Source organism: Parasteatoda tepidariorum, chromosome 5 (assembly GCF_043381705.1).
Source record: "Parasteatoda tepidariorum isolate YZ-2023 chromosome 5, CAS_Ptep_4.0, whole genome shotgun sequence".
Lineage (NCBI taxonomy): Eukaryota > Metazoa > Arthropoda > Arachnida > Araneae > Theridiidae > Parasteatoda > Parasteatoda tepidariorum.
The window spans coordinates 46,998,543-47,015,388 of NC_092208.1; the positions used below are offsets into that span (position 1 = coordinate 46,998,543).

General features: G+C 30.6%; 1 protein-coding gene across 4 annotated transcripts in view; it reads right to left on the reverse strand.

Annotated features, from left to right (window-relative positions):
• The window catches only part of LOC107456032 (protein qui-1), a 224,791-nt gene that overhangs the window by 62,975 nt on the left and 144,970 nt on the right, over nucleotides 1–16,846 (reverse strand). For all 4 annotated transcript variants that reach the window (XM_016073796.3, XM_071181411.1, XM_016073797.3 and 1 more), the window contains 3 exons: nucleotides 11,080–11,251; nucleotides 3,114–3,317; nucleotides 739–927 (listed from right to left, as the gene is read on the reverse strand). In XM_016073796.3, the coding sequence (XP_015929282.2) occupies nucleotides 739–927; nucleotides 3,114–3,317; nucleotides 11,080–11,251 (565 nt within the window). The remainder of the gene's footprint in view (nucleotides 1–738; nucleotides 928–3,113; nucleotides 3,318–11,079; nucleotides 11,252–16,846) is intronic.

Sequence of the window (16,846 nt, forward strand, 5' to 3'; positions counted from 1 at the left end):
AGTCTTGTCAGTTTAAAACTTAACAATTTTATATCAATATTTTACTAAAAACATGATTATTAAACTGAATTCCTATCGCTGCACAAAGTATGTTCCGACTTATTATTCGTAAATATTACATACAAATAATGCCAATATTGATCAAATTCATTCGTCTGAGTCCAGCTTTGAATATAATATTGATAAATTTTACTAAAGTTTAAATTAACATAGTTTTTTTACATGTCAAAGTTCAAAAACTGCGAAATCCTGCACAAAGTAGCCCCGAATGACGGTACATATTATGTTGTTTACGGCAACAATTTTTCACTTAACAATAAATATACCAACACTTTATAATACAATATAATACAACATACGATAACCGGTCTTTTTTGATTGGGTATGGAATGTTTGGTGTTAGGAGACTTTTTGTTAAGAGAATTGTATTTTCAATTCACGAAACTCTTTTCAAACTTATCACAAATAAATTTATTAATCTGAATATTTTTCAATCAAAACAAAATAGTTTTAATGTAAAAAAAAATCTAGGTGAAAAATAATACAGGAAAAAATTATTTTTAGTTCAGAGATAAGATAGAAAAGCATAAACAAAACAATTTATTATTTCTACAAAAAAATAAAGTTCAAAAGTGAAATAAAGTTAATTTTTTTCATGTTCTATGAACAAGTTAAAAAGTGTTTATTCAAAAAATTATCTTTTTTTTTTAATGTTAACTGAAGCGAATGTATATTTACCTGAAACCAGATGCTTAGTTCTCCTAACTCTAAATTTTGATGTTTAGGATTGAAATTAAAAACTAATGCTATATGAAGACAAAGGTTCCGTAGCAATTCGGAAGTGTACGTTGAGCACGGACTTTGTCCCACGTGTCGAACTATCCTAATGACTTCTCCTCCCAGCCATTCTGTACAATAAGTAATAACCTACAAATAATGAATAGATATGAGGATTTTGAAAAAATACATAGGATTACTGAAAACCATTGCACATTATTTTTATATTATTATATACACCGAAGAGCCATTACATTATGACCACTCTCCATCTATAACAAAGGGCCCGCCCAGGTTTTCATGGTTTATCGCCCAGGAACAATGTTTTCATGGGGCACATTAGGACCCATAATCCTCATAGAACAATCCTTGACGTCTGTAAGCTACTTGAACGTAGTTCACCCATTCATGGCAACAGTTTTTCCTGCGGGGGATGGTGTTTATCAACAGGATAATGCCCCATGTCACAAGGGTCGAATCGTCGAGGAACATTCCCGTGACTTTCAAGTCATGTCTTGGCCCCCAAATTCACCTGACCTTAATCCAATAGAGTATTTGTGGTCCTACTTAGAAAACCAAATTCATGCTGCCACGCTACCCCCTCGAAATGTGAGGGAATTGCAGGACCAGTTGGTGAGCGCTTGGTACCAGATACCTCAGACTACCTATCAGCATCTTGTGGAATCAATGCTACTGCGGGTGCTAGCAGTTTTGAGGGCTAAAGGTGGACCTACATGTTATTAGCAGGGTGGTCATAATGTAACGGCTCTTCGGTGTATATTATTATAGATATCATATATATCATAGATTATTAAATATATCAAATTATTATATGTATTTGCATGTTATTTTTATCAAATATTTGGGTATACCTATGAAATTAAACAGATAATATCATTTGTATATTTAAAATAACGAAGAAACATTCAGAAAGTTATATAAAAATTACACACTTTAAGAAGGAAAGAGCACTTACAAGCATGTTTTTCTTTAAAAAAAGAGAGAGCCTAGAGGTTTTTTTTGCATGCTATTGTTCGTCAAGCTTCGGAATTACTAATGCAGCTCTTTGTTAGATCGCCTAGCTATCTGACTTTTAGCTTCATTTGCCTTTTCTGCCCTATTTTCGTTAAAATTTGTTTAACATTTGTTCAAGATTTTTATTATCTTCCTTAATATTTTTTTTACCTAATATTTGTTATATTAGAAGCCACGATTCTTGCTCGCAATAGCTTGCCAACCTTAAGCATTCGAGGAAAATCAAGAAAATCGTATTAAAAAAAGTCAAAACTTTAGATGAAAAAAATATTTGCTATGTTTCAGTTTGAAATCCGGAAGAATATGTACATTTTTAAACCTTTTAAACATTTTTTACAAAATGAAATCAACATTTTAAATTTATAATAACGTTAAAACTAATTCGAACTTTAAAACAAAGATCTTACGTTACTTTTTCTTAGATTATATATGTACACGTGGCTACAAAAAATAATAATTTTATAATTTAATTCATAATGTAAATCATAATTTGAATTTGTACAAGAAAAATCTGAAAAACCGAATATGTATATTTTTATAGTTGCTCTAAAATTCGATAGAATTTGTGTGAAGTAAGACATCTAGGACATTTACAGACCTAAGAGTAATCTAAAAAATTATAACCTGATATCTCTATTATTAGTTTTAATGAACTGAATTAAGCGACACTCAAACACTTTTTTTTAAAATTGTCATAAAGTGACTTAAGAACTAATGACTACATCAATAACATTTGTTTTTTCCGATGCACACCTGTGTTAACATTTCCATCAATTCATGCATTTACAGGGCAGATTTACTGGCCTCTCTTTCAGGGGTGCCATATTAGGTGGGCCAACGTTGTTCCCACAGTAAGGACAGATAATACATCAATAACATTTTGATACCGCAATTTTCCTAAATTACTTTTCTAGATATATGCAAAATTACACATTTCTTTAGTCTTTGGCAGTTAGTTTTTGAGTTATGAGAACGGGCTTGGTGAAAATGTTGTGTGACAGCGGTGGCATTAGCAACTGATTTTTTTGTAAAAATATGTTGAGTCAACAAAATAACGTAATTTTATTTTGTTAGCAATAAAAAATCTAAGTGAAACAACTATTTAATTTAAAACTGCATAAGTTAAAAAAAGGGAAGGTTCTAAATTAATTCACATGTCTTAAAACAATGTATAAAAATTGAAGAGTTGAAATTTGATGGTGAAAACAAAAATGAGTAAATCGAATTTTTGTCAAGTTTAATGCAATGATGCAATTACATGATTGTTTTAAAGTAAGCATTCTTGCAGCTGAGTAACTTACTTGAGCTAAGAGTGTTGATTTTCCAGATCCATCTCGTCCACAGACAATTACAGGCGTATGCCTCAATTTCTCATCTTCGCCGAGCATGAGTTTTTGAATATGTAGTAGTGCATTGCAGTCACTGTCCAGAGATTGAGACACACCCAACTCCCGAAGATATCGTCGACTGTTAAGCATGTGGCTTTGGGATTCTCTATATACTTCCTGGATAAAAATAATAAATGTTCAATAAAAGAAACTATGCATGGTAACTTAAAAATTTTCCGTTTACTTCTTGATTGAAATAGAAATTTAAGAAAAGAAATGAAAAAATCATTGGGGCTTAAGAATTTTTTATGAAGTTCCTTTAAAGAATGAAAATGATCAAAAAAGTAGCAATACGGCTTAGAAATAATCGATGTACTTCTTGAGAGAAGTGTTAAAGTAAAAAAAGAGGCTTTGAGTTTCTTTATATACTTTCTGAGAAATAAAATACATACGAGCTATACATTATAGCTTTGAAATTTTCTATTTACTTCTTGAAAGAAATAAAATATTAAAAAAAAGAAACATTGTTACTGTTTAGGAATTTTCGATATACTTTTTGAAACAAAGGAAATACTGCAGAAAAAGGAGGACTGAAGGATTCTTCATGTTTATACTTAAAAAAAAAAAACGATAAAAATTTTCTTTGAAAAAAAAAAGAAAACTATGCATGGTATGAGATGAGAAGCATGATATGAAAAATTTTCTATTTACCTCGTAAAAGAAATAAAATGCTCTTAAAAGTAAAAACGCAACAACTTTGAATTTTTTTTTATATATTTCTCAGAAAAAAGGAAATGATAAAGAAAAGGAAGGCTTAGAAATTTCCTATATACTTTCCGAAAAATAAAACACTAAAAAATGAAACCATAGCTTAGAAATTTTCTATTTATGTCTTCAAAGAAGCAAAATAATCATGAAAAATTTCCCTCTTAGTCAGGCTTTGTCTCAAAGTGCTATTGCTAAAAATGTTGAATCACATTCTATTCATTTCTGCATGACTCCAACAGAGGATTTTTCTAGGGTTCATTTTCATTACAACCTCTCTTCCTCCATCAATAAAAAGAATATTTTACCAGAACATCTCAGACAACTAGCCTTGGAAATCATAAATAATATCCCTAGAAGTGACATTAAATTGTCTGCTGATGGCAGTGAAACTGACAATCTTGCAGGTAGTGGCATTTAAATTGAGACACCTCACAAAACTTTTACTCTTAGTCAACGCAACCTAACCTTCTGCAGAAATGCCAACTGCTCCGGACGCGCCGAAATAATTAAAAAAGCGGTAAATAACTACAATGTAAATTTCGCAAATATTTGACTATTTTTGCTTACTTTTTAAGAGGTATAGCACGACATAAGTACAATAAAGTGGTGATACATATAAGCCTACGAATTATTTAGAAATAGTGGTGGAAGAAAATCTACTAATTTATTAAATCAAGAATCACAAATGATAAACTACCACTTTAAAATATATATTTGTTGTCCGGAGCAAGTTGGCATCTCTGCTTCTGTTCCTTTTAGAAGTGAATGACTAGCAGTGGATAAGGGACTTGAAGCCATTTTGAGGGGAAATGATTATAGAAAACTCTAGATTCTGACTGATAGCCGAAGTTCAATGGAACATCCTATTAACAAGTATATCTATCCTTCACAAGTTGAAGTGCATCTCACTTCAACATGATATTCATTTTCAGTGGATCCCTTCCCATGTGGATCTATTTGGTAACGAGAAGGCAGATTGCATAGCAAAAGACGGTTGCTGTCTACCAACTTCTGCATCTGATGAACTTACCTACCTAGAACTTTTTCTCAGATGAAAAACTTGAACAGGAGGATTTGGCCGGTGCCTCCCACTCAAGATTGGTAAAGGGCTAGTAAGTCGGGACAGTCGTTGATTCTTCCACGAGACAGAAAAACCAATACTTGCCTTTCACGCCTTCTCATTTCTTGCAGTGATTACTTTTTCTCAGGATATAAAATCCTACCCTCTTTACCCAAAATGCCACCAACATCAGTCTTCAGCTGAACATAAACTGAAGAGACAAAAAAAACTGGTATACCTGCCTAATATCGTGTAGGGAAGTCCGTATCGAAAGCCCATATCAATGATGTTTCGTTGAATGGTTCCACGCTGACACTTGTTGATGGCCCAATATTGGAATCTGCTGCAATTTGTGGAAGGGTTGCACGTTTGTCGTTTAATGATTCTCGTCATTCGTCGTTGATCCCGTTCTTGCATGATCTTTTTCCGACCGCAGCGATGTCGTAGATTTGATGTTTTGCCGGATTTCCGATACTCAGGGTATACTCGTGAAATGGTCGTACGTGAAAATCCAAATTTCATTGTTATCTCGGAGATGCTATGTCCCATCTTCCGTGCACCGACCATAACACCTCGTTCAAACTCACTTAAATCTGTATAACCTGGCATTGTAACAGCAGTAACCGATCTAAGAACTGTGTTAGACACTCGTTGTCTTATACGAGGGTTGTAAATTAAATAGTGGCAACTTAACCTTTAAACTCACAGAAAGACGGGTATGCGCAAATTAGGTATGGGAGCTGTGAGGCGGGGCTGTTGTCGATGTGTAGAGTGCAAAAAAAAGTCGATTAGCTTAGAAGGGTAGTTGTTGTGTGGCGTTAAAGTGAGGAGTTTCGTTTCCATCGCTCTAAAGCATGTTTTCAAAAGGTGATCAGCGGTCGTGGCTTACAATCGATTTTGCCCGTGGCAAAAATGCAACAGAATGCTATCGAGGATTAGTGGAAGCCTTTGGAGCAAATGCTTTACCATATAGGACAGTAGCACGATGGATTCAATCATCTGGTCTTTTTTCGTCATTAAGCCTTTTCACAACATGCTTTATAGCGATGGAAACGAAACTCCTCACTTTAACGCCACGCAACAACTACCCTTCTAAGCAAATCGACTGTCTTTTGCACTCTACACATCGACAACAGCGCCACCTCACCGCACCCATACCCTATTTACGCATGCGCGCCCTTTTGTGAGTTTCAAGGTTAAGTTGCCACTATTTAATTTACAACCCTCGTATACGCGTTGCCGATCGCGGCGCTGTACTTTGATTGGCTCCATGTCCCTTTATTTGCATACTCATGCCTGTACCAGTTTTTTTGGCTCTTCAGTGTATTTTAACCTACTTGAGACTTCTTCGGGAAGAAATGTACACTTCTCCTCTCTTTGTTTCCGACTTTTTACTCGTCAACGGATTTATGGATCTGATCTGACGGCGTCAGACCAGATCCAGAGATAAGTAACAGCACAACAGCTTAGGAAATTTTAAAATTCTTAAAGGAAGAAAATACTAAGGAAAAAGAAACATTGAGGGATTATCTTAATACTTCGTGAAAGAAAAGAAATGTTTAAAAAGGAATCATATGCTGTAATTAGATTTTCTATATGCTTCTATTAAAAAAAGGTTATCAAAAAATGATCAAAGTTAAAAAAAATATCGGTTTTTATTTTTTTTAAAATTATTTTTATATTGATTAACTAATCTTGTCAAAAAATTTTTTTTAGTTGCTATCAAATAGACAAAATAAAGTTTGAAACATATATGTTTAAGCGGTCGTATGTCTGCTCCTAGCCACCATAACTTTTTATCACCCCACTCGCAATACTCTTAGCAGCCACAGCAAAAATGTATATTGACGTTATAGTATTTCTTATTCTGTTCACTTTAGTTGATAGACTTTGGAGACATATAAAGAAAATATTACTTTATAATTTTTGCTCCAGTTTAGTAACGTTTTTCTCTCTTAATGACTCTCACTTTTTTCTTCATTATCCAACATATTATGATCGTCTAACAAAATTTAATTGTCATTAATGCGACACTTATGAAAACACTTTGTACGATAATAAAGCTGAGTTAGCAAGGTATTTTCCATCCCTGGTAAATACCATCGTAGAAAACAGTATTTGCTGTTCTGGAAAATACTATGTTTTTACCCCCGCATGGGAAACAATAATCACTAAAAACATAAATACAAATTCAAAATAACTCTTAAAAATGTCAAAATTGAGTTCTAAGTTAATAGTTTGAAGGGTTAAAAAAAGATCTACAAAGAAGGAATATGGAGTGCAGTTATTTAAATATTTACCAACCTCACAGACTCCCTAACACTTACCAATTTTAATCTTATTCATACTCTTAGTCTTCCATATTGAACTTTAGCATCAAATAGAAAAATACTAATTTAGAGGCTTTCAGTAAAACCAATCTATTTCTACTCTTGTTTTGGATGAAAGAAAAATTAGAAGATAAAAAAAAATGACCCAGGGATGCTGATTATGCCTGACATCCGTGAAGATGTTCCATTAATTGGAGAATTTCGGAATTTATTCCATTTTTACTTACAACTAGATAAGACTAGCATGGCATTACAGACTAGTATATACTAGTACTATTATAGTCTAGACAAGAATCTGGCAACAGCAAAAAATTTAAACAAATATGGTGGAATATTTGCGTAAATATTACAACAAACCAAAATTGTAATATATATAAAAAAAAATGAGCTTACAAGGTCTACATATAAAGTAAAATTTTCTTTTATTCAAATTTAATAAAAATTATTTGTTGTTTTTCTTGTTGATACTGATATTTCTAAGTCAAATAATTTAATTTTATTGTGTTCTAATATATTTAGCTTGGAAATTCATTATACTAAAATTTTTTATGAACAAATTTTATGTTTTATGCAATAATTCTTATTTACTTTTATTCCTTTCCAACAGAATAATTTTAAACATAAAGGAAATTTGTTATAACTATGTATTTAATAAGTCAGAATGTTTCTTACATATTGTAATAAAGAAATTTTCCCGGTATTTACTTCTTTTTCTCGGTAGTTACCAGTTTTTCCTGGTGGGATGAGAAAAATAATTTTCGGGAAGGAAAAAGTCAACCCTGTGATAAAGTGTTTTTCTTTCTTTTCTGTCTCAAAAGCATGTTGCTGTTTAAATGTTTGTTTCAAACCCATGACGTTAGAAGCAACATATTTAACACAATTTATGAAATAATAGAGTTTCGCATCATCTAAACTAAATAATTTTTAGCCTTTCACTGCGAAAGTTTAATTTCAAACATTTGCCCATCCGTGAATATTACAACTCCAGCCAATTTTCAAAGGAAATATTCGAGACGTAAGGGATTTTCGAAAGTAGATGAAATGGCATGGTGGTTTGTGTTATCAGCCATATCAAGTTGTTTAGAGCCAAATGGTGAACTCGACCGAAATGAATCTACTCGAGGCTATTAACTCGAGGATTAAACTGACGATTTGAAATTAAATTCACATCGCAAATATGTTGAAGTGCAATCAGATGTTCAAAAGAGGAAAGGAAATTGAATCTCACTTGAGTTAAAATTTGATATTCTTACAATTGTTAATTAGAAATTCCTATTTTAAAATTCTTTAACTTTGTTATGATTAAACAGATGTTGCTCAGAGGATCGTTGCTCAAGTTCTACAGAAAAGATCCAGTTGAAACTTACACTATTTAACATATAAATCAAGGTAAATAAAAATTACGTCAGTAAAAAATGAAATTTAGCCATCAGGTGGCGCTATTACACATAAAAGTAAAGATAACAGTTCGAATATGCAAAGAATAGCAGAACATTCCAGCGTGATGTGTACGTAGAGTTATCAGAGAACAGCAAGGTTGCACTTGCGCATCACATAGTTTTTTCGCAGTACAGCATCATGACAAAATTTCGAACTAGAGTTTCTTCTAACGAAACTTCTATTCCATGATCCATTTGTGAAGTATCGCTGGAATTCGTTCTGTAGAACTGAATCTAGAAGTCTCTGAGTACTATCAGTTTAACTTCAACCCATGTTGCATGCATTTTTTTTTAAAGAAAAAAAAAGTTTTTTTCCCTTCTGTTTAATATAAATAAGAAAGCAACCAAAAAAGTTGTGTTTTTATTTATTTTAAAGAAACTGATACAAACATTGAATTTTAAAACTAAGGATGAAGTGAAGATTGAGAGTTTACCAAAAATGATGGCAATTATTCACCAAAATTTTTTTATAGAGTCGAGCTCTCTGAAATGGGTAACTTGCTAACTTTGTATATTTTCAATATTATTTTCCGCATGTTTCTTTTTTCAAAAAAAGATATCAATTTCTCTTTTTAAAGTCCATCGAAATATAATTTCAAGAAGATGTAAATTCTCTTTTTACTGTCTAATAAGTCACATAAAATTTAAAGGTGAATCATTTATAGATACGATTGTCACTCAAATAAATTGAGACTTGTGGTTTCTTAGGACAAAAGACGGATAACTTGAGAGTACATGCAAACACAGTCAAGTGCTCAAAGAAAGCTTTTAATAAAAGTAACTAAAGTTCTTTCTGTATCACGAAACCACGATTGAGAGAACTACAATCATGTTCGAAAATGATTGATGAAGTGATGTGCCAATCGCATGAATTCAATTCCGCGTGACGTTATACACTCAATCTCAATCATGATGAATCCATTACAGTCAATAAATCCACTAGCTTGATTCATCAATCATCATGAAAATACGACTTATTGATATCAGCAAGTAAGCCAATAATTCTTATTGAGTAGACTAATTCTTTACAATAAGTTCAAGGATAAAATGAAGCAGTTTGGAAATTCATATTTAGGTTTTAAACGGACAACGGCTTTTATTTAGTAAACTACTTAATCCTTAAGATATGTTTAACATAAAATTAGACAGTTTAGAAATTCAAATTTACCTTTGAAACAAACAGCAAATCCAATTGACTTGATTAATTTCTCAAAATGAGCTTAAGATAAAATAAAACGACTTAGAAATCGAAACACAGCATAGAAACTTGTAGATTAATTCCTTAAAATAAGTTATAAGATAAAAGAAAAGAGATTAAAAATTCGAATCCAACTTTGAAACAAATTCAAATCTTATGGAGTAGAAGAATTTCTAAAAACGAGTTCGTATTATGATAAAATGAAACAGTTTAGAAATTCAAATTCAGCTTCGAAATAAACAGTAAATCTTATTGAGTTGATTAATTCCTTAAAATGAGCTTAAGATGAAATAAAACGGCTTAGAAATTGAAATTCATCTTCAAAACAAACATAAAAAATTTTTAAGTAAATTGTTTTGTTTTTTTAAATGAGTTCAGAATAAAATGAAACTGGTTAGAAATTCTAATCCAGCTTTGAAACAAGCCACAACTTCTACTGAGTAAATTAATTACTTAAAAAGAGTTGAGATAAAATGAAACAGCTCAGGAATTCAAATTCAGTTTCGGAGCAAACAGCGAATCTTATTGAGAAAATTGATTCCTTGAAATAAATTCAAGATAAAATGAAACATTTTAGAAACTTAAATTCAGATACTAGCAACATAAATTAGTTTTTAGTGAGGTCATATTGGTCAGAATCATGACGTTGGCTCTTTTAATTTTATTAGTTTGAAAAAGGTATGCCTGTAGTAAAGAAAAAAATACGAACAACTTAAATATAACTAAGTCTTATTAGCTGGTGATGTATAATAGGCAAGACAAGAAATAGATTTGCATTAGTCTAAAATGTATAAATTGCAAAAAAGTAACAAATTTTTAAACATTTGTCTTCTTATATCTATTAAAATTGCGTAGTTATTTATTTTGTAAATGTCATCGTGTGATTAGTTTTGTATTGCAGAATACATAACCAATTTCTTTTGCTGTAACAGGTATTAAAAGAATTATATAGCAATTTGTTCCGCAACTGGTGTCTTGTAATTGAATTTGAGCCATAGAATTGTTTAAAAACTGACTGGTTGTTTTAACCACTATAATTTTGCAATAAATTGTTTTGCAACTGATATCTTGTAATAGAATTTGCATTATAGAATTTTGAAACAACTGTCTTATTGTTAAAATTACGTAGTATTTCGCAACTTACTTGAATTGATTTTCTATAAGCAGATGGAAATAGATCCCAATTAGGACTCCATGTTTTAGTTGCTGCTGTTATGAGATCATGTAGTTTGGACGTAATAAAATTCGAAAAAGATTTCAAATATGTGGAATGTTCTGGAAGATTTGGATCCAGACCTGATTTACTCCAAGGAACACTGAAACAATAAAAGAAAGCAATTGTTACATGAAGTGAATTAATCAGCTTTAAAAAAAATTATATATATATTTGATCCGAAAAGTAATACAATTATTAGCCTACAATGTAACTAAATATTTGTCTCATAATTTTTATTGAGGAATAATCATTATCAGGAGAGTAACGTTAATATTTAGATGATATAAGTGACTAAATATATGTTCCAAAATGGGTATTCAAAAGTGATGATCATTCTTCAAAAGAGACAAACTAATATTTTACCTTAACTACTGGGTCATATTAGCTAATATTACTTACTTGAGAATACCTACAATTTGACCGTAATTTGATCCTGTAATTTCTGCAGTGTATGCTGCTCAAAATCGGCCTAATATTTTTAGAGTAGATATTTAAACGTAAAGATCATTTATCAGAAGAGTAAGTCAATTTTTTTAAAATGTTAAATTAAAAAAAAGAAGGAAACCAACTATATATGTAATTAAATTATGTGAAAAACTAAACCAGCATAAGAAAATATCGGAAAAAACATCAAATAATGACAACTCTAGACTTAAATGTTTCATCTTGAGGACGTTTTCTGTCCATTTGGAAGAATAATATCATATTTCGAGTCAAATTAGGGAAGAGAAAAAGAATAATTCCGCCGATCAAACGATCAGTTTTCCTACCTGAAACTTTCCTAATGAAGGTGTCTTCCTTACGGGAAAAAGGAAAAATATGAAACTTGGGGAATGAACCAGCAAAAAACGATATCTGTCATCGAATTATTGATGCGGAATGGTAGAAATTACTTCAAAGACGTTGAATTACCGTCAAGGTAAAGAGAAATGTGAAACTCAATACCAACGGTTTAAAAATTAACTTCATTTTAGGGGTAGGAATAAAAAGATTCTGGAAACTTTACATTAGTGTCTCAAGAAATAATTATTAGTTTTCTCTTTTTCTCAAAGTTATTAAAGGAAAAAATCAGAGATAATTTTTTCCGATGCTTCCAAAGATGTCGACATTGCTGCAATAATACACAAATTCTTTGATGATTTTAAACTCGTTTAAGTACGTAATACATCAGTCGGTTTAAGATAGGAATATGATAGGCATATTTTTGTTAAAAAAATTTAGTTACTCGCAACTTTCTTGAAGCTTTTTAGTTGAAATTCGGATTGTAAATTTGAGTTTTTTATTGGCAAATAAAGTTTTATTTGCCTTTCCGTACGAGTTTCGAGTAATATTTAGAGTGGTTTTACGATGATTATTATTGAAAAAAATGCTGCATATCAGATTTTTTTTTGTCTCGTAACATTTTGCGATAAAAATAAATTTTACTGCAAAAAGTACCAGGCACCTTGAGTGCCGGTGCTTTTTACCGTAATTTGATCCTGCAATTTTTGCAGTGCATGCTGCTCAAAATCGGCCTAATATTTTTTAGAATGGGTATTAAACGTAACGATCATTTACCAGAAGAGTTAAGAAAATTTTGTTTCTCTCTACTTTCTCGAAGCTTTTTAGTTGAAATTCAGATAAATTTGAGTTTTTTATTCGTAAATAAAGTTTTACTTTTCTTTATAAATTTTTTTGCCTTTCCGTACGAATTTCAGAAGTTGCGAGATTTTTGTTTGAAATCAAGAAAATATTAAAAGATTTCTACAAAGATTCTTCCAGTAAATGCTAATTAAATATGGTGTTTGGCTGACCTAGATGCCTTATTAAAATCCGTCTAAGAGTGTTGGAGATTTTACTTTGTGCAAACGTAAAATATTTAGATGAATTTTTGTTCAAAACTAAAAGCAGCAACATATGAAAATTGGTAGTGAAACAGCTTATATCAGTTTTTACTTTGTGCAAAAATAGCAAAACAAACGTGAGCAAAAATAATTGACTGCATCATTATGCAAACATGTTGTACCAACGTATACAAATTGGTAAAAAAAAACAATTAAGCTCCGAATTACAAGCTATTTCCCGTAAAGGAATATTCAATTACAATTTTTAAAATGATAATTATTTTTAAAATAATAGTAACGCCAGTGGGCATAAAGTCTGAAGCTACTGAATTTAAGGTAAATTTAAACAAAAAACTCCAACTATGCAATGCTTTCATTCACGCATTGATTTATTACTTATTTATTTATTGAATATTTACGACACCTTTTTTTCAATTGACGTCCACAATTGAAGGACTTAGACATTAGATAAAAAACGCTTTTTTTATTGAATGTAGAAGTTCTAAATTGGAATTGTTTATCTCAAAATACTTTGAATGACTCTAAAGTATTATTACGGAAAAATATATTTTTTTTAGTTAAGCTTCATTAAAAAAATTGAAAGTAGAATTTTAATTCTAATTCAGGTTTAGTCACAGCTACATATAGTAAGTGAGTTTACTTAATTACCCACATTATTTTGGAAGATATGAAAACTTTTACTTTTTGATCCAAGATGGCGGATATCGAAGCCTAACTAGGCTAGAAACAGACCCCTGTGCCTATTGTAGAGCAAGTTCTAATATCATATTCGATTATTTGCCGAGGAATTCTAATATTCTTGTCGAATAAAGTAGACAAACTAATATTGTAAACTATTATAAAAGACGTAAGTTTTCAGTTGTATGATAAAGATATTTACATTTTCATAAGAATAGTTACATAAATCTGAAAATTTTATCAAATAATTTCATAATACTTAACTTCTTTGCATATGATTAGTTTGCTAGTCACATTCATAAGATGTGATGAATTATTTAACTTCTATTTCACAACATCTTGTTAGAATTATGATTAGGTTTTGTTAAGTCTAGTTCGAATTCATATCGAAATTCGTATCCTCTCTGTGCTATGCTTATGTTTGATGATGAACTAATTTTATTTCCAGATTTGTTATATATATGCATCCTAAGTTAATAATTCTTACTTTATATTTTCCCTAGAAATAACTTACTCGCGTGTGTATCATAGCATGCCGTAATTATAAATTTTATTGTTAATTAATAACTAAAATGGTGACGGCTATTTTGTACCGGGTATTTAAAAATAATAAGTACTTCACTAATGAAATAAGTACTTAAATTCACCAGGAATTATGTTTGGTTTTGGGCGTAAGTGGAAGATCTTTTTAGTGTAAAGTAGTTGCCACCATTTTTTTGGTCTTAAGATGAACTAAAAATTTTGACAATGTGGGATAAAATATTACCCTTGAAACAATGGAGTGTGACAAAATTTCACTCATTCAGAAATTTATTGAGACAGAGTTTTACACCAACAAAATATTGTGCGGTAGAATCTCACTCATTCAATATACAGTACAACAAAAAGAAAAAAAGGACAATATAGGATAGAATATCAATTCTTAAACATAGTGGGACAGAATCTTACTAAGGAAAAATATTGTGGCATAGAATCTCACTAATTCAATAATAGAATCTTACGAAGAAAAATTATTGTGAGAATTAATCTAACTAATTCATTATGGTAGTGCGACAGAATCTTCCGAAGGCAAAATATTCTAGGACAGAATCTCGCTCATTCAGTAATATAGTGGGACAGAATCTCATTCAGTCAATGATATGGTGAAACAGATAATTTTATGAGCAAAATTGCAATCGAAGTTGAAAATCGTATCCACACTTTCACGGAAACCCCAAAGCAAATTTATTAACGAATCGAAATCGATCCTCCAATCGATATTATAATTGATAATCGAATAATGTTTTTTTTCTTTTACAAAACTCTTAGAAAGAGACATAATAAAAAGTTAATAAAATTATTAAACTAATTATTCATTTGAAAATCTACGAGAAATTATCTTAAATAATCGTCATAAAAAATGCCGTAAGAGCTAAATCAATGCATTACTTAATTCTAAGTATAATTTGTTATCGTTTGCGGAAAATCACTGAATGAAATTAGAAGCTGATCGATATTAAGAAGGGAAAAATTGGTAGAAGCAATGAATATGAACTAATCAATTTTAGTAAAGAAAAGTAATAAGATTTGTTAAGGCGAAAGGGATTTATACATTGATTAATGATTAAGTATGCGTATCTTACAATGGAACATGAGACGATAGTGGAACTTTCTAAAGTAACAGCTGGGGAAGCAATGAATAGAAATAAATAACAGGAATGAGAGTTCTTCAGGAATAATTAGATTCTCGAGAAGACGGAGACATTGTTCAATGATGATAGAACATTTTGAGTCGCACCGCTCGGTGAAGCATATCGTTTGGTTTGGGAGTTTATATTTTTTAAGAAATAATATCAAATATGATAAATTAACTCTTATGGTGGTTTGTGCGTAAAATGTCATTAATTCTATCGAATTCATGCTCAATATGCTGAAAATTAATATATTAGTTAAAATACTCTATATCCTATTCCTTCTTAGCTAAAAGGAATTTGGACTTGCAGTCTATATCCTCTTCATTTATCAGCATCTAATTAAAATCATTATGATATATCATATAGCTATTTGTTGATAATAAATTTTTTATTGTTATATAATTTAAAGAAATTATTAATATAATTATCAAATAAATATTGTCGTATAATTATTATCAATAAGTAATGTGATGATTATACGCATGAATTATTCCAATAGATGTCTCAAAAATGGCCGACTATTCGTAGTGAACAGTATTCTGTTAAGGAAACTATTCATTCTCAATAAATTTTAAAATAACTGTGTATGACAACAGATGGCGCTTCTACCTAGAAAAACATGAAACAATTTTAAAAAACAGCTGGAGAAGCTTTGAAAAGTAATAACAGAAATGAGAGTTCCTTATTAATATTTAGATTCTCGAGAATTCGAAGACATTGTTCAATGGTAACTCTGTGATGATGGGACATTTTGAGTTGCACAGCTTAGTAAGGCATATCGTTTGTTTTGGGAGTTTATATTTTAAGAAACAAAATATGATATGTTAACTCTTATGGTAGTTAGGGTTAAAAAATATCATAAATTCTAGTTAATGCTGTTCAATTTAACGAAAACTAATTGATTGTGGTTAAAATGTTCCATGCCTTGTTCCTTCTCTTCTAAAACAAATTCGGAATTACAGTCCCTTATTTTCATACATCGATATCTATTTACAATCATTATGATATATTATATAGCTATTAGATTATAAACATTTTTTGTTATTTCCTAATTCAGAGAAATTATTAATAAAATAGTTACAAATACTTACGATGTATTTGTGATCCTAAAATTATTATCAATATATGATGTGATGATTTTATACAGGAATTATCACAGTGGATATTTTAAAAATGGCTGACAATCTGAAATAATCTCTAAATTTTCACTAAATTTTAAAATAAGCAAATAAGTTTGAAAAAGATGGCGCTTCTAACTAGAAGAAATATGAAACAAAGTCTTTGGCCACGTATCTGATCCAATTGAAATACTTGCACAAGCATCGGCTAATTTTGTTTGCAAATTGATTATCTTTTTTAAATTATTGTCTTATGATTTTTCAGTGGTCAGCAATTTTTGTTAGCAAGCTTCATAAAAGGTTTCTAAACCTAATTTTCAAAAAATAACTGGTTTCCTAAGAGGAACGCAGCAAACAGGACATTTCCTTTTCATTTTTATTT